Source organism: Notothenia coriiceps, unplaced genomic scaffold (assembly GCF_000735185.1).
Source record: "Notothenia coriiceps isolate Sejong01 unplaced genomic scaffold, NC01 NC01_scaffold00010968, whole genome shotgun sequence".
In the NCBI taxonomy this organism is placed as follows: domain Eukaryota; kingdom Metazoa; phylum Chordata; class Actinopteri; order Perciformes; family Nototheniidae; genus Notothenia; species Notothenia coriiceps.
Window position 1 is genome coordinate 496,203 of NW_011343669.1, and position 17,954 is coordinate 514,156.

The 17,954-nt window shown below is 40.6% G+C and overlaps 1 protein-coding gene across 4 annotated transcripts in view; it reads left to right on the plus strand.

Moving 5' to 3' along the window:
- The first annotated feature begins 175 nt into the window (after nucleotides 1-175).
- rab11fip3 (RAB11 family interacting protein 3 (class II)) overlaps nucleotides 176-17,954 on the plus strand; it is a 32,331-nt gene continuing 14,552 nt past the window's right edge. For 2 of the 4 annotated variants that reach the window (XM_010772175.1, XM_010772176.1), the window contains exons 1-4: nucleotides 176-3,072; nucleotides 9,928-10,021; nucleotides 14,171-14,241; nucleotides 16,881-17,053. In XM_010772175.1, coding sequence (XP_010770477.1) covers nucleotides 1,447-3,072; nucleotides 9,928-10,021; nucleotides 14,171-14,241; nucleotides 16,881-17,053 — 1,964 coding nt within the window. In that variant the 5' untranslated portion in view covers nucleotides 176-1,446. The remainder of the gene's footprint in view (nucleotides 3,073-9,927; nucleotides 10,022-14,170; nucleotides 14,242-16,880; nucleotides 17,054-17,954) is intronic. The other 2 variants (XM_010772177.1, XM_010772178.1) reach the window with 2 other exon arrangements.

Here is a 17,954-nt window from a genome sequence, read left to right on the forward strand (position 1 = left end):
ACAATGTATGCATATTTGTGCAGGAAGATGGCTAGAATAAAAACCTTGGGTATTGTGCAAAAACAAATCATAAGGCACCATTTGATAGCTGGTATGAAACCAGATACTGCGGGGTGTTTTGTACGCTTGCGTGAAACGTCAGTGGTGTGTATGCGGCTGGAGGAGGAGGAGGAGGAGGATGGGACACTGCTGATGCTGATGCGAGAGCTTTCCGTTTTCTGTGATCAACATCGGAGGACTGACTGCCAAATGATGGAGCTTTTTAGTCCTATTTCAACCCCTTTTTGTTCCGTTGTTGACCTCAAAATGGGACGCAATGGCTGATGTGTTTTGGAGACGGATATCACAGGAGAATTTGAGGTGGAATCATCGGTTTCGTCTCGTCACTCGTCTGGCCTGACACAGGTGGATTTGCCGCTGGAAAAACGGTATCGAAATGAAGACATAATATTGGACTATAACAAAGGCAACAGTGTCTTTAGCTTCCTATTAAAACAGTGGAATATCCTAGCTACCATTTGGTGTAATATAACACGGAGAGGTAGGAGATAGACTGCTTTTCGTGTCTGCTAGCTAATAGGCTAATTTCGCTAGCTAGTCAGTTAGCATCTTCTCTGGCCAATGGCACGGCAGAAGTGGGATGCTCGAAGGAGGAGTTAACGTTAGTTGTTAGCATAAATTCATTGGTAGTTCTCACTGTCGGTGTTATATTTAGTTTACCGCTTTCTAATGAGAGATTTGAGGTTTTAACTTGAGGTTTGTTCAGCTTACAGAAACACATCGCTGCTCTTTCGACTCCTGTTAAAATTAGCTTGCGATGCACAAGATAGGATAATCGGCTAGTTTGAGCTAATGTTGACAAACTGTTGACTGAACGTGTTAATCTGTATTTGTTCAAATTGGCTCACGGTTGGATATGTTGTCAGTCGTTTTTGTTAGTTAATTTCTGAGGAGTCATTGCTGTGATATGCCAGCTTTCAGGCCGATGTGAAGCATGTTGGCGTTGGATGGTGTGAAGCGGAGACATTTGGAAACAACCAGGAGAGGACCTGCCATGACAGAGAGTCACATAGTAGGTCAAAACTCATTAAAATCAGTAAGGGTAAGACAGTAACTTAGTATGACTTTATTATAAATTTGGGTAACAGTGTTGTCAAGATGTGGATGGCAATTGCTGAAGTTAAAACACAATATACTTTGTGTTAATCCGTTGCCTTTCCTGAACCTCTTATTGCAATTACCCCTACTACTCTACATTCAAAAAAAAAAATACAAAGCCTCCCAGCATTGTTTTAATGAGGTAGACAATGCTTTATATACTTTCATATCATATCTGAGATGTGTAATGCCATTTAAAAACATGGCATTAAAGTTGAAGAGCTGGATCTGGACAGTGAGATAATACACCAGCTTTTGTGACGTCTGTAAAGTGGATCAGCTTTATACATGGAAGCGACAGTCCTGTCTGGCCCTTTGGGGCACACACAGTGGGAGTCAGAACTGCCATTTCCTCTCGGGTTTCACTCTCTGGAATCAGACAATGGAGGTGTGCTCTGTCAAAACAAGGGTGGCCAGACAGGTTTGGATTTCTTAAACTGCGATCAAACATCACAACAAAGTGAAGAAGAACACATTTACCAGGACAAGCCGGCAGGGTTGGACAACCTCATAAATATCTCTGCTTTTTCCTGTGGAGATTTGCAGTTTGAGGGAGATCAGTCCAATATTTCCAAAGCTTCTCTCCATGGTTCTTGTATAGAGGAATTGTCCTTCACAGAAAAAACTGAGCCACCTGATGAACTAAGTGACTACACTTTGTCATGGTTATTTTCTCCTAAACTCACTGATGTGGTTGGAAAAAACACAGCCCATGAGGAATTGACTTTGACGCAGGAGACCCCTCTTGAGAGCTCAAATTCCCTTAGTAGTGAAGCTGGGCTAATAACTCTCAGCGTACCGGGCTCTCCATTGAGAATTTCCAACACAGAAGATCCATTTTTGTTGGTAGATCTCCTCTCATATGAAAACTCTTGTCCCCCCGCAGAGTCCTCGGGTGAGTTGAACCCGCAGGGTGTCGGTGAGGAGCTGGTGGACCTGTCACAGGAGGAGCAGGCAGGACTCCCTCCCTCACCGAGCAGGGAGACTTTGTCACCTGAAACCGGAGACAAAAGTTTATTCCCTGATCAAGTGACTGATCTACCTGTTACCTGCAGCATAGGTTCACTTGAGAACTGCCTCCCACATGACCACGTCAACAGCACACCACTGGAGAGTTCGGAAGGATCTGTGCCTTTGTTGGATTCAGAGGTTCCAGATTGTGACAGCAGTCTCAGCCTGTGCCCCGCCAGTCCTGTCTCTGTTATCTGCACAGGTACGCCATTAGATTTATCAACAGAGGAGTCGGAGGTGGAACATGCAGGAGCTACCGTAAATAGAAATGTGACTTCACACAAACAAGGTGAGAATGACTCATTTGCTCTGGGTCTGTCGGCTGAACCACCATCACTGACGGTGCCTGCGGCTGAAGATGCCTTCATCCAGGGTGAATCCACCAGTGAGAGTTGCCATGTGGAAAATGAATCAAAGGATTTAATGGATGAGAATATTTGTTCTGAAGCCAAAAATCAGGGGAACGAGGCAATGGCTTTGGATCTGTGCCTGGCTGCTGAGGAGGTCCACGGCGAAGACATTTGGGACTTGAAACCTCAGGAGGATGTACAAATTGGAAGTATTTCCGATACAACAACTAAAGAGAAGGAAGAGGAGATGTTTACGGACAATAACCAGCTTGAAGGATCAGATTGTCCCGACATGGCTTCTTTTGATTTTTCAGTTCAGGACTTACACAATTCTTCTCCTGAGGCAGGATGGACTAGTGAGCAAACTGTGGAGACATTATCGCTCTCTAAGATGGTGGGAAGTGACTCACTGCCAATGGTCTCAGCTGAGAGTACGAGGGAGGAAGAGGTCTCCCCATTAAAAGCTGTGTTCGATGCTTTGGACCAAGATGGCGATGGATTTGTTCGTATTGAGGAGTTTATGGAGTTTGCTGCTGCCTATGGGGCCGATCAGGTGAGATGCCTTCCTTTTCTGTTGACTTGTTTGCCTCCAGCCTGCAACTACTGGGTAATGCATGCTGAGGGAAGTTCTGTGCAAAACCATATAAAGCGTCATATATACGTAAATGATTTATAATTGATTTTCTACTAACCTCTGAGAGCTTCCTGCAAAAAGCCTGCTTAATTCAATCAGCTGAAATCCGTCTGGCCGAAGTCAATTTGCTACGAGTGTTTCAAGTCCTTTAGGATGTTAATCTCTTTGTTTTAATAAGTAAAGTGATTGAAGGTGGTACAACTTTATATAACATTGTATAAAGGCATTTTAGTATGTTTCTAAAACTCTGTGATTTTGAACCTCCTGTTTGGTGCTTGCATGCTTCCTACATAAGAAAGAAGCTCCTATCATTTGGTGTTATAGATTTGGTTAATACGGCATCATGTTATTAAAACAATGCCTGGATTAGTTTGTCATCTATGTTTGGCCAGTTTTCAAGAGTCCGGATTTGGGTTATCATCCAGATAAGTATGTCAAGCATATTGACTTTAATTAATTCTCTCCGGCCCGTCACTTCTCCATATGGCAAAGGACAAACCGTCATCGCCACATTTGCATATCCTGTGGATTTGGGATAATCTCTAGAGAAATGGCTGATGAGCCTCTCTCCACCAATCACCCTCACCCATGTGTTGCTTTTGTGAAATAGTTTCACTGTTACTTGCAAGTGAAGGGACAAGGAACAACTCCTAAACATAGGGCTGCTCGATTATGGCAAAAATCATAATCTCGATTATTTGGGTCTAATTGTAATTGCGATTATTCATTGACTTTGAAAACATCAATTTATTGGAGAAAAACTATTTGAACAGTATGTTTTTAACAGTTGATTACCCTGAACTTTAAGTATAATTCAACTGAAAAAAGAAAAAAAGTAAAAGAAAGAAAAAAGTAATAATAAAAAAATAATCGTTTTATTTGAATTACGTTGTTTTCGTAATCGTTGCAAGCTGTAATCGCAATTAAAATACGATTAATTGAGATTGATAATTGTACTTAGTGAATCATGTATGTAACATTGCCATACTGTATTACATTGGTCTTTTGAGCATGGTAGACTCATGCTCTGGGGTAAAAAAAGATGACGTCAGTTTCTTTTCCTGTCAGACGTGCTTGTCTGTCTGGATGTTTACAAGAACTGCAATGAGCTTCAGCATGTGATCACACCATTTGTAAATAACAGTTAAAGGGTGGATGCAAACGCAGATGTAAATGGTAGCAGGAAATTACCTTAACTATCAAGTGTGCCCTGATGAGCATGTATGAGATATTTGTTCAACTGATTTCTATTTGTTCATGAGGCAATAAGAATAATAGTGTCACTTATAGCATTTTTGATCCATTTGAACATGTTTTGTTTGTCTTGTTTTAAATATGGAGCTGATTCAGGCAACATATTTTATTCTGAATATATTAACCAGCTTAGTTTTACCTCTTTTTGCTGAACTTTGTTCATGGCTTTTGGGTTAGGATGGGAACTAGTTGGTACTCCACACACAAAGTGTATTGCCGGCTCGCTAATGCTTTTTAATCCCTTTTCCCCCAGTTCAAAGTGCCTCTGTTGCCCCTGATCTGTCCCGTGTCTAACCGTAGGTATCTGTGCCTCCCCATGCAGACAATTTGAAGGATTAAGAGTAAAATGTATTTTCCTGAGTCAGAGGGACTCCATGGTTTAGGTACAACTGCCCATGACCTTGTTTTGAGGGACAAGAGTGGAACTTTTGTAAGTCTAATGTAAATCAAATCCAACTGTTTTGCTAGGCAGTGTTGAACAGGAGACATTTACATGACATCTCTCATAGGTGTGGTCTGTGTTACTGTTATTTCATAGTGTTTGGTTTCGGAGTTCTCCCACGTCTCTCCTCCCAACTATCTAGGTTCCATCGGTTTCCTTTGGATCTTTGTCTCTTAAAAGGTTTTCTTTGGACTGCCAACCAGATTGTACAGATTGATTACTTGTGCGTCTTTTTAAAATGTTTCGGCTATCTGGTTCGCAAGCGCTAATTTGTGTCCTTGCAAAAACTCCTCTCAGATTTCTGTCCTTCCGTGATCAGAGACGGAGACATAGGCTTTGGCGTGTTTGCCTTTTTCATTTACAATAAGTAGGCATGCAGGAGACAGTCTTATCTTCAGAATGTGTGGAATGTTATATAATGGATGTAACATTTCAGTGGATTTGGTATTCATTAGCTGAACTCAAGGACCAGTGGGAAAGTCAGGTCTGATCTAACAAGGCCGACATGCAGCTGAATTAAGAGTGCGGTTTGTTTCTTTGCTGAGCTAGAAAATGGTTTAATCTTTTCATATCAGCTTGCAATATTTATATGCTTTTCATATTTGAATAAGCCCTGGTATGCCCTTGTATTTTATCTGGAATTTAAAGTGGTTTCAATAACTTTCAAGCCTGGATCAGATTAGTGAAATTATACTCTTGCATCATGGTGGTAAAACAGGTATTTTAGCTGTATGGTTGTGAAAACCAGAGGGCAATAGGTCACTCTAATTTATAAGGACATCCATAAGTTTGCTTAAAAACGATAAAAGTTTTAAATTGGACATTGGGATGTAAGCCAAGTGGAACTGGCGTTAAGAGCTGCACTTAAGATGTCACAGGGAGTTTTCTTAGCAGGATTTATTGTGTGATTAACCGCGCTTGGTTTAGTTGTGATTTTCTTATTACATTTTCTTTTCTGGTGAGCATATACACAGGAGGTTTTCATATTTAAATGGTCAGAGTTTGGTTGTTTGTGTTTTACTGTGTACCACACTGCACATTTCCCAGCAACTTGTCAGGCACAGCAGGAAGGTATTCATGAGGTATTTGCATGGATGTTCAGCTGGCGCTTGTCTGCTAAACATGAAAATATTTTATCCAGAATAATTCCAGGATATGATTGTGACCATGGGCAAACACACATTCTGCTTTGTGTGTGGATTTGATATGAGCATCCTGTCACATAGAATCATAAGAAGACAATATAGTCTATTGATAATGGGGCTGCAACTAATGATTATTTTCATAAACAATTAATCCGTAGATTATTTTCTAGATTTTTTGTTTGGTCTATAAAATATTAAATAATGCCTATCTATAAAACTGCCAATACTCCACTGATCTAGTCTCTCCTGGTGTCCCTCAGGGCTCAGTCCTTAGTTCCCTTCTTTTCATCCTGTGCAAAAAACTACATTTCTGAGAGGTTTTTGATGTCATTTCCTGCAATTTTTGCATCAAAATGTAATTTAACGATGATTTATTCTCCCAAACGGTATGTGATTTGATTTTTATTGACTTCTTGTTAAGACGACTAATTGAAAAAAAGTGTTGCATCTCTCATTTTAAACACATTTAACTTAAAACATGCCTTAAAAGCGTAGCCTTTACCACTTCTTCTTGGTGAGACATCTTTTTCAGGAAAACCACTTTGACTGGATATCTAAAGGTTGCAAATTAACATTCTTATTGTAAGTCTGTCAGTGTCATAAAACTATATTATGTATAGCAGTGATGTTTTTTAGGAACACTTATGAGGAGTGAAAGCTGGCCTACTAATCAGGTACTGATCTACTTTTTGATGAATACCAGAAAGAAATGCCCTCAAACATGAACTGTCCTGCAGGCATGTGCCAAATCTGTGAATTCAACTATTGAAAAGATTTTCCTAGCCACCACTGATAGGATTCACTCACTGGTTTTGACCCTAATTCTGCACAATAGCTGTATTGAACTGCATTGTGGTCGTGTCTCTCTTGTTGGTCGACACTCCGACCCCACTTTGGCCAGCCTCGCTCCCCTCACCCGCTGCTTTTATGTTCTGCCCCTCTAATCCACAATGGAATGTCCCATGCCCTGAAACATCCCCCTCTCTTGAGGTCACTTTTGTCTGTTATGTGTGTCAATGTTTTATATCCTAAGAATCATTCTGCATTTTTTTTTTTCATCATCTTTTGCCAGCCCACTAGGCTTATGATCACGGTTATCAGAGTTTTGTGTAGGAACTATTGTGAAGTCCCCTCCAGGAAAGACTTTCACCAACGCGTATTCTTCTCATGGGGTTATGCACAACGGCGGTCTGTGTGGAGGCGGTCAGGCGTGCCCCGGCACTGATTAGACGCAAATAGAGGAAACAGAAAAACCACAGTGCCTTCTCTGCACCGCTGAGCAGTGGAACTCACAGAGTTGCCTAAAGTTAGTTTAGTTTGTATCTGTCTTTCCACTGTCTCTCTGGGCTGTGCTTGTTAGGTGTAACAATTACATTTATTACATAAGACATTATCAATTAAAATACTGTGAATTACTACTATTTAAGAAAAAAAAGAGAGACAGATAAGACATCTTTTAATACGGTATTCAAATAATACACATCTAGAAAGTACCAGTTTTTATTAAGTAAAAAGAAAACAAATGAGGCAGGTAAACTATAAAGTAACAATCAAAACAAAAAAACAGAACACAAATTGACTATACGTAACGCAGTGTTTTCAACAACATTAAACTAATGCATTAATAATAAGTTCAATTGGTCAATTTGCACTCACCCCTTTTTTTATATTAGGGTTTGCAGTAAACATTATCAATAATATGCTTAAATGTTTTGTTTCTGTTTGCTAAAATCCTTTGAATAATGGTGACCAAGGATCATATTACCCAAAATAGTTTTGGTTCTCCAGTCAGATTTTTGTACTCCTTTTTTTTAACAGAAGATAAATCAAGTGGTTAACCAATTACGTGATAAATGGATAGCATACTTCAAAGAGTCTGTCTTCTCTCAAGTAGAGGCGAGAGGCTTTCAGTTTGCCAGCTTAACATCTGTGGAGAGGCTTTACCAGGGTCCTGGAGCAGCAATAAAACTTTACTGGAATTACTATCACCTCTAGTTTTTTTAAGGTTAGACCTAGGAATAGCCACTACACTCTACTCACAAGACCTGAGGGGCCTGGCACTGCTGCACAGGCTTAACAACTCTGATGTAGGCCATGGATTGCTTCCATATTATAGTAGGTTTACAGTGCTCTGGTTGCTTTGTTACTTTGGTTTTTCCAGCCGTATAAGTTGTATGTTATCCAACACTGGCTCACTATTTTACTGCAGATGCAAAATCTAATAATATTTCAACTGAATTATGACAGTTTCTGACACTCATCACACCTCAGTTTTCTCACCTCACCCAGCAGAGGTGTTTCTGAACAGCTTCATGGAACATTATTTTCAGTCAACTCTGATTCTCCATTGTGACACGAAACTAAAAGCTAACGCCCACCGTTGAGCGCAGCCGCACACTTCTTTTCACAAGTTCAATCCTTTTTAAAGAAGTAATTTCTTCACCCGCTCTTCTTCAGCTTACAGTATCTTCTGTAGCAAATCTACTGGAGGTTCAGAATTGCAGAGAAAGAATTACCATGCGTCTTGAACACAGATGTTAAACTTAACATTTCAGTGTGAACATCCACTCAGATAGTTCAGCCACTCCCCTCCTCTCTCTCTAAGAACAGCTGGCCTTAATGAACCAAACCCAGATCATAAGCCACAGGGGTTTTTAGAGTCAGTTTATTAGGAGTTTCAGCCTTCTCAGCCTCCCTGAGTTGGAGCTCAGCGTTGCTAAGCAGATCAGCTTGTTTTCATGTGTAACCGATACATACAAGTGTAGGAGAGAGGCCGCACACACACTGAACATCTCGGTGAAAAGACCGTGTTCTCGTTGTGTGCTAAGCTTCTTCGAGGAATAATGTGAGCTGAAACCACAGAAACCTCGCCCGACATACTCCCAGGCTCCTTCCAAGTTTGTCAGTCATACAGCCCTTAAATTATGCTGTAATAGTGGGTTAGCATAATTTCGTGATGGATGACATTTGACTCGGTCTGTTATTTGTTTAAATAGGTTTCGATTGCTTGGCGCCACCAATAATTCTGCAAAGAACAAAGCGCATATTTAGTTCCCAGGTCTTTGTAAATAGGGCAATCTGCCAACACACAGATGATGGCTCAGATCAGATTTAATTTCACTTACAGTAGGAGTCGATTTTTTTATTAAAAATAAATAGTTGATTCATGCACATTTGTGTTTTATCAATGATCTGAGTTCCTGTTGTTACTTAAGCGCACATCCGCCTGTTGCCAGGTTACAGACTGAAGAATATACAGTATGTATGTGCAGTTACATAAGCATTAAACCAGAGTTTAGCTAAGTTTCTGTGCACACAAGGCTTTATTGCTTTACATTATATAATGTTCATGCATGCATTGTAATAGATGTCCTACTTACTTGCTTCCATAAGCTATCTTTAATTGTATTACTTCAGATGGTGGTAAACGGCAAAGCTTTCAGTAACTGTTTGCATGTTCAAAGATAATAAAAGCTGTACCCTTTGCAAACCTGTACCCTGTTAAACTCACTCGACTCGTCTGCTAAACTGGTTTCATTTTAAAGTTCAAAAGTTGTGTTTATTGTTGCCGTTTTGCTTCTGTAATCAAAATCTTTGCAGACCACGTGCTGTAACTCTGCCTGTAACTCTGCAGTAAACCTGTCATGTTACTGAAATGACCTCAAGAAAGAGTTCTTAGTAGATGTATGTAGAACAAATCAGATCCAGTTCTGGCTGTTTCTCCTGCATGTGCTGTTTTATTGAAGTCAATGTGCTAACAGTGCAGTTATATCATTGTATCCCATGGGCTGAAAACTTCCCTTTACATAATCTATGACATAAACTTGAAGTATCCAAGTGGAACATATGATAAAGCTATGGATGAAGGATGTTCTGCTGCTGCTGCCATGATGGAATTGAAGTTTTAAATGTCGTATTTCTTTACTCTTTCAGGTGAAGGATCTGACCAAGTTTCTGGATCCCAGTGGTCTGGGAGTAATCAGCTTTGAAGACTTCCACCGGGGAATCACTGCAATCAGCAATGGAGGTGAGTTATGAGATGTTATTTCCATGTCATGCAAGTCACATGTCTCTTAATGGTTTCCCTTCAAACGTATTATCTTGTGTTCTCTTGTTGTGCACCTTTTGGCCTGCTGTGAAAGACTGTGTTCTACATTGAATGATCTGAAAAACCTACCTACTAAACAAAATATGCTGACATAGAAATGTCACGTGTAACGAATGCTTTTATTGGATATGTTAACACATTCATCACAAATCAAAAAACGTGGCAAGGCAATTTTATTTATATAGCACTTTTCAGCACGTGGCGATTCAAAGTGCTTTACAGATTAAAAGAAAAATACATTTAAGAACAAATGCAGCATAAATATGTTATTAAAAAGGAATTTAGTTGCTACATGGTGAACTTCTGCATCCTGATGCTGGAATTCTATCTGTTTGTAGTACGCGGTGTGTGTTAGAACATTTATTTTCCTCTTTATATTGGCTAACCTGCCGTTAACCCAATTCTGCTGTAAAACGAAAAACCTGCCCAGGCAGCAAATACTTACACCTACATTTAGTCTCCAGCGTCTGGCTCAATCTCTCCGCATTCCCCATGGCGCTCAAATCATGTTGTCAACACAGTATGTTCACATCCATCGCTTAGCGGAGGGATTTCAAAAGGAAAGGCAGAAGACTGACCCAAATTCTGTGGACTCAAACTACTGTTATTCTCTTAAATCGCTTTGCTTCACTCCTGTTCCACTTTATACGCTTTAAAACTAATCTTGTAATGATACTGTATTTCCTCCTTAAATGGGAACACTTGATTAGCCTTTCTTCACAGTTATGTTATGGATTTAGAAACCCCAAAGTGACATCACTACCAGCAGTTTACAGTAGGGCTGCTCGATTATGGCAAAAAATCATAATCTCGATTTATTTGGGTCAATAATTGTAATTGCGATTATTCATTGACTTTGAAAACATCCATTTATTGGAGAACAAAAATGTGAAAAGTATGTTTTTAACAGTTGATTACCCTGAACTTTAAGTATAATTCAACTGAAAACCCCCCCAAAAAAAAATTATTAAAAAAATTATCGTTTTATTTCGATTACCTTGTTTCCATAATCGTTGCAAGCCATAATCGTGATTTTTAAAATATGATTAATTGAGCAGCCCTAGTTTACAGCAAACGCCGGTGGTGTTGACACGATGCACAGGTTGTGTTGACGTAACAGCGATAGTGCCCTGTTTACCTGGATCCACCCCGCATATCGATTGGTGGCCTTCTTACCCAAGGCTTTTCTGGGTTGCACAGCTCCGGTTACTCTTTTCATTAATAAGTCATGCGCTGGAAAGCATGCGATGCACGGACACATTGGCTCGTTGGCGAGGTTTCAGAGCGGGAGTGGCAGAGAGATGGGGTTGGGTAGAGAGTCCTATTCAGCTAAATAATTCACTGTCCTCTCCCTCTGCTCTGGCCTCTCTGTTTCACCCGTGTCACTACTCACAAAGCTTTGTTGTTAAGACAGAGCACTCAGACATGTGTAAACATCTACAAAAACACATTGTTGCGGAAATAGGAAATAATATGCCTTTTTTTAAAACACATTATATAAACTCCTCTGCCATTTATTCATTGTAGTCGTGTGTCCCTGAATCTGTTGTGTTGCCTTGTTTTGCTAACTCGCATATCATGTAACCATGATGTAATGAGTGAGAATACAACAGGGGATCATTGACAATGTTCCCATTACTCACTGTCCTCCTCTCTTAGCTCCCTCCCTTCAGTATTTCTCTGTGTAATCAGCCATGTGGAGAATGCATCAGTTACTTCCTCACAGTTTCCCATTAGTGTGTGAAGATCAAACCTGAACTGTAACTTCCCAGGTCGTTCACACACTGCTGAAAGAATTCCACTATTCTTGTAAAGGTTTTTTTTTTTTTTTTTTTAGACCAATGTTATGTTCCCTACCACAGTTTCTTCCCCATCTCTTCTTTGACCAGTTCCTAACCAGTCGTCTAGTTTTAATATTAGCATGATTACACTCTGCTAAATCTTCAAAGATGGGTCAACTTATCCCTCAAAGGTGGGGTAGGTAAGAATGGAGAAACCAGCTCGAGTGCGCTAGAATTTGAAAGTACGCAGCCGAAAAAAAATCTGCCCCTTCCTTCAGACTTCCTTACAGAGCCCCTCCTCCAACACACACGAACGCGCACATGACCAATGAGGGCACGAGATAAGTTTGTGCACAGATGGAAGGCTGACAGGCAGGTAGGCCATCCAGTTATTTTAGCCAGGCCGGCTCTGATGATTGGTCGTGCTTTTTACAGCGCCACGGCTTCCACAGATGACATTATTTTAATGTATTTATTGTCAAAGCACTTCATTTATTCATTGCTATCGGGATGTTAAGAGCATTCCATGGAATATAACAAAAAGTGGTTCTGAAGTGAATTACCTACCCCACCTTTAATCGACAGACAGATAAATAATCCCCAACTGTTTCGATAAATGGTTGATCAAAAATGTCAGAAAATGCTCTTTTCAGCTTCTCAAATATTGAGATTTCCTGCTTTTTCTATGTTTTATATCAAATTAACGTGAATATATTTAGTTTCGGACTGATACAAAAGGACATTTAAAGACTCTGCCTTGCACTCCGAGAAGCTGCATTAACATCTTTTTATTTTTCTGACATTTTATAGACAAAACTATTTATCTACGGATCTAGAAAATATACTAGATACTCTGGCAAGGCTAGAATAATCAATGAGAATAATCATTGGTTGCGGCCCTTCATTCCACCAATTTCCTTCCTGCACAACTATTTAGTGGCACCGGTTCCTTTTTAACAAAGAGAAGCCTGCAGGCCATGGAAATGCCTTGCTCCCTGTAGTGGCTGTGGCATGTCTGCAACAACAAAAGTTGGTTTTGGAAATATTCCTGATATTTTGACATCGTGCCAAGAAGCTGCTGTTGTGTTGCTAAAACAGAAGCTAGCGTTTTGCAGACTCACTGCACTTAAATGGCCTGCGATGTGTACGAGTCTCGAAGAGCAACGGGTTTATGAGACCAGGGGGCACAAAACCCTGGGGTCTGCTGGTGGCTACTGAACACAGTTTGAGCTCCTTTCTCTCCGCAGGGTGCTACTCACAGCTCTGTTTACTAGACACAGGAGCCGCAGTGGCTCCATCTTGCCGCTCCGCCTCAGGTTACACTGTTTGTCTGCAGGTGCTCCCAACAGAGGCCTGTATTGACAAACGTGCATTGGATATGCGTTGCCTCTTGTCCTTTGTGTATTGCTTTATTTCCCCACATACACTTATTACATGATATTCCTCGCCTTTTGAAATGCGAGTTTAAAAGTTACATAATGTTTACTGTCACATTACGCTCAGATTGCTGACTGTAAATATGCCGGTGTAGGGCAACTAGGACATGCACTCTAAAATGTGCTGAGCAAACACACTACAGGCAGGGATATCAGTTTGACAAACAAAGGTTTGACCATTTATTCTGTTAAGAGTTCAGTCGAATGTATTACTACTTACACCAAGAGATGACTTCACCTGAGAGAAAACAACAGCATGTACTTAATGGCTTTTATAATGCATTCCCACAATACTTTTCTTTCCCTTTTTGTGGGTAAGAACAGTTCATTTTAAATAACTACAAATTAAAGGATACATTATAATGTTAAAATCTTTAATGTGAATTAATATATAAAACATTTAGTAATAATTGCATTATATTTAACAGTATATATATATAAGTACTATACTGTAGCAGATTAGGTTATTTTGATCAGGGTGAAGTCTAATCATAGATCTTTATGATATTAGCAGACTTTTAAATGTACATTCAAATCCAGTTAGGCATAGAGTTGGATTGTTATCATTACGTGTCTCTCTGAAAAGATCTTACAGTCTCCTTTGCATGTAATTGCTTATCATGTATTCATTCACAACACAAATGGTTATTACATTGCAGACTGCATATGAATTGTCTCTCGGTGTATTTTCACTGTGTTAGCGCTCGCATGAACCTGCTGGGACACCTTCTTTCTTCATGGAGCCTGCGTTGTTTGCACCAGTCCTGTTTAGGTGGAGCCTCCTTTCCTGTTTGACTTAATGTGTTTGATCTGCTCACATTAAACCTTCCTTCTTCCCCTCGTATCCACAGGTCCGGAGCCACAGATCTACAACTACAGTCCGGGCGACGGAGCGGTGGGCTGTCAGGAGGAATACGACGAGGTGAGCGCCGCACAGGAAGCCCCCCCCCTCTGTAGCCGTGCATGTGGTCCAGTCTGTGCTCCCAGTTGTTGCACACAGCAGCGCAGTGTGACGCTCGCAGGCTGAACTCCCCGTGCACTCTCACTCTTCCCACTGAAATCCTCTGGGCTATGATTACCGCTCTGGTTTGGCTGACACTGAATAGCTTCTGGCTGGCTTTTTGAGTATTCCTTGACAAATATTGAATTAGCTGGAATGTGCCAGAGTTTTTTTTACATGCGTGTATGTAGACTTGGTGTTTTTACAGTGGCGGTTAACATATCTGGAATTCCTCTCTTCCTGGAACTTGTATATTTAACCATCATTGTTGCTGGCCTCTGCAGAATTTAAGTGTTCCTGCTATTGTGTTCACTGAGAGCACTGCTGGACGAGGACTGTTGTTTTCATGGCTGAACACGGCGCCCTATCAGCTCCCTCTCTTGGTAGGGTTTAGAAGTACAGGCCCATGAGTCGGAGTGTGAATGGGTTCCCAGTAGGGCTGCTCCATTATGGCAAAAATCATAATCTCGATTTATTTGGATTTAATGGATATCACGATTATTAAAAACGATTATCCGTTTACTTTGAAAACATCAATTTATTGGAGAATTTTTTTTTTTTTAAACGGTATGTTTTTAACAGTTGATTACCCTGAACTGTTAAGCTGTTAAGTATAATTCAACTGAAAAACCAATAAAAAAAAAAAAAAAAAGTAATAATAAAAAAATAATTATTTTATTTCGATTACGTTGTTTTCGTAATCGTTGCAAGCCATAATCGTAATTGCGATTAAAATATGATTAATTTAGCAGCCCTAGTTCCCAGCACTTTAATCTAGTTTATGAGTTCATAAGATGATCATTCTTTGAAAGAAGCAGGCATTTGTCTGACACTAACACAAAGCCTGATTTGATTACATGACCGCTCAAGAACACAGTGAAGGTTGTTAAGAACATTTCGATTTGTATCTTGAACTATAAGGGATAGGGTGAAATGAACATGATTTGAATTACTTGAAGTTGTTAAATAATCAGTTAATCGTATTGCTTTATTTTCTTGTGAACTGATTTTTGTCCTTATGTTTCATTAAAAAAATAAAAAAATAATTGGACTTGAAAATGAACACTAACAATGAGTAGAGCGCAGTGATTTATGAAGCGTCCTTGCTGTTTACTGGAACCTGTGCGCAGAGTTTTTGAGGAAGTTTGTGTTTACGCTTGAAGTAGACGCCACACCTGTGTCCCCGGCCTTGTTTTTTCCCTCCAGTTTCTGGCAGAAAAGGGTTCCTCTCTCTCAATGGCCGCGCTGTTCTCACCCTGTTTGCTTTCAAAACAGGCAAGGTGAGTCTGTTCCGCCTGAGCCTGGCATCAGAGGAAAGCAACGCCCCGTCCACCACCCCGTTTTTACTGCTACTAAATATGTTCTGCTGCTGCTACATTTCCCTTTTGGATTCATAAATAGAAACATAAAACAGCAGTAATTGTTTACAGGGATCCAGGTTATTAACCTACCTACTGTACTGTATGTTAGTTTTCTATTGGCACACAGTCCAGAAGTTATGACAGTTGTGATATCTTACACTCTTTAACTGTGCACTCTGCAACACCAAAGAACATGGCTTAATGATTTACTCTGTCACACCGGGCCAGGAAGGGAAGCTCACGGGAGCCAGAAGAGATTATTCAGCTGATCGTGTGTCATTTGAAAGCGTAGAAAGTCGGCTGGTTGAGCATTACAGCTGACTTCTGCCACTCTTTGGACTTTGCCTCTGTCGCCTCCCCTCTGACCACCCAGTGGAGCTCAACGAGGTGTTGCAGTATTTTTTCCACTTTTTTCTTCTCTCCCTCTGAGAGTGAAGAAGCATTAGTAGTTATTAGCTCTCATGACAGGCTGGCTTCTCTTCCTTTGAGAGAATGGTTCTGAGCATGGTGGATAGCCCTCTGGGCCCTGCTTCTCCCAACGCTGCATTTATAATGGTACGTTATGTTTTCTAACATGACTCACCTCTCTCGGCTTTATTGCTGCTTCACAGCTCTGATACCTGATAAAGTGTCTCTTGTTGCTAATAGCTTCAGATGTTCTTCTTGGCATGCCGCAGTGTAGCATTTGGTATTTGTTGCTTACTCATTTAGTTTGAACTTGTTGCTTATAGGTGTTTATGCAGCAGGTTTTTTTTGCTTGGAGCAGCCATCTGAATCACAGCAGAGCGTCTCTGAAGTGTGTTCTCGCTCTGTGATTCGTTTGGGCGTAATTGGCATCGATACCTACTGAGTAGACCTGAACATTAAAAATAGATTTTTTTTAAACTGTATCAACCCATAGGTGTGCTATCTGCCTTTCGCTTCACAGGGTTGCACATAATCCTGATTGCTGCTGACATTTAAAAGCCAGAACCAGAAGTAATTGCTCGGCTTGTTTATAATTGTAATGATGATTGCGGCACTAATTGTTTATCTGCAATATTGCTGCAGCAAAGCAGGATTGCTGTGTTTTTTTATTTATTTGTAAAATACTGTCTTTTAATGCCCGCTTGTTGCCATGGTGAAATAGAGATCAGTGTTGTTTTGTCTGTTTACTGCTTAATAGGCATACTGTAATGTGTTTTATTCTTTGTTCTTCAGCAAAATGAGGTGACGGACAGTGCGTACCTGGGCTCCGAGAGCACTTACAGCGAGTGTGAGACCTTCACCGATGAGGACACGGGGGCCCTGGTGCCCCCCGAGATGCACGAGGAAGTGGAGACGGACAGCGGCATCGAGGCCACGCTGCACGACCCGGAAGATAGTGGAAATAGGTCTGTAAAATCTTCAGCCATTTACACTACGTATATATGTCTACATCTTTGTGTTAAACGCTAAGAAGGCGAGTTGCTTCCCTGAATGACTTCTGCGATACAATTATAACCCCCTTGTCTTGAGATCAACGTCATAATGCTGTCACTGCTGGCCGCAGAACTTTATGGTAAATGTGTCAAATCTCCAGCTAGGGGTTGGCTCTGGAGTTGCCCTGCGTTGAACTTTCACACAGATCATATGGTGCTGGATCACTTTGGTCCAACAGACAGACAGATCAAACCTTTGGTAGAAAGTCGAACATAGAGATATTTATCCTACTCTTTTTTTTTTCTTGGTTTCATCCATTTAAGTGCAGCTCCTCATGTATTGATACTCTATGTATTGTCAGGGAAAGCGAGGCCACACTCACCCAGGCAGCATAATCAGTGGGGACATTGACTGTTGATGTTTTCTGTCGGTCTGAACAGGAACAGCCTATTCAGAGATAACTTGAAATGAGCACAGTGTGAGCGCCAAAGTCCTTGAAAACAGCAAAAGCCTTCCACCATTCAGTGTGTCTGAGAGGATCATCATTTTGTGAAGGCTGAATAGGACTGAGATTCTCTCTCAAATCTAAGCAGACACTTCCAGTCACACTGAGGGAAATACAACTAAACCTAAGCATTTTCGAATAGATTTCTTGTCACATTTTGTATCTCGCATTCTTTGGCGTTGGATTTGGATTCTTCTCATATTATTTTCTTATGATGTTAAGTGTTGGCTATTATTATTAGCTATGTGCACCTCACAGCCTGACTTAAAACCAGCACTGTCCACTCAAAGCAGTCAAAAATAGTACAAATCTCTTGCTAATGAGCCTGCTGCCTGTGTCATGAGGCTTTTGTCTATTAATAAATAGTC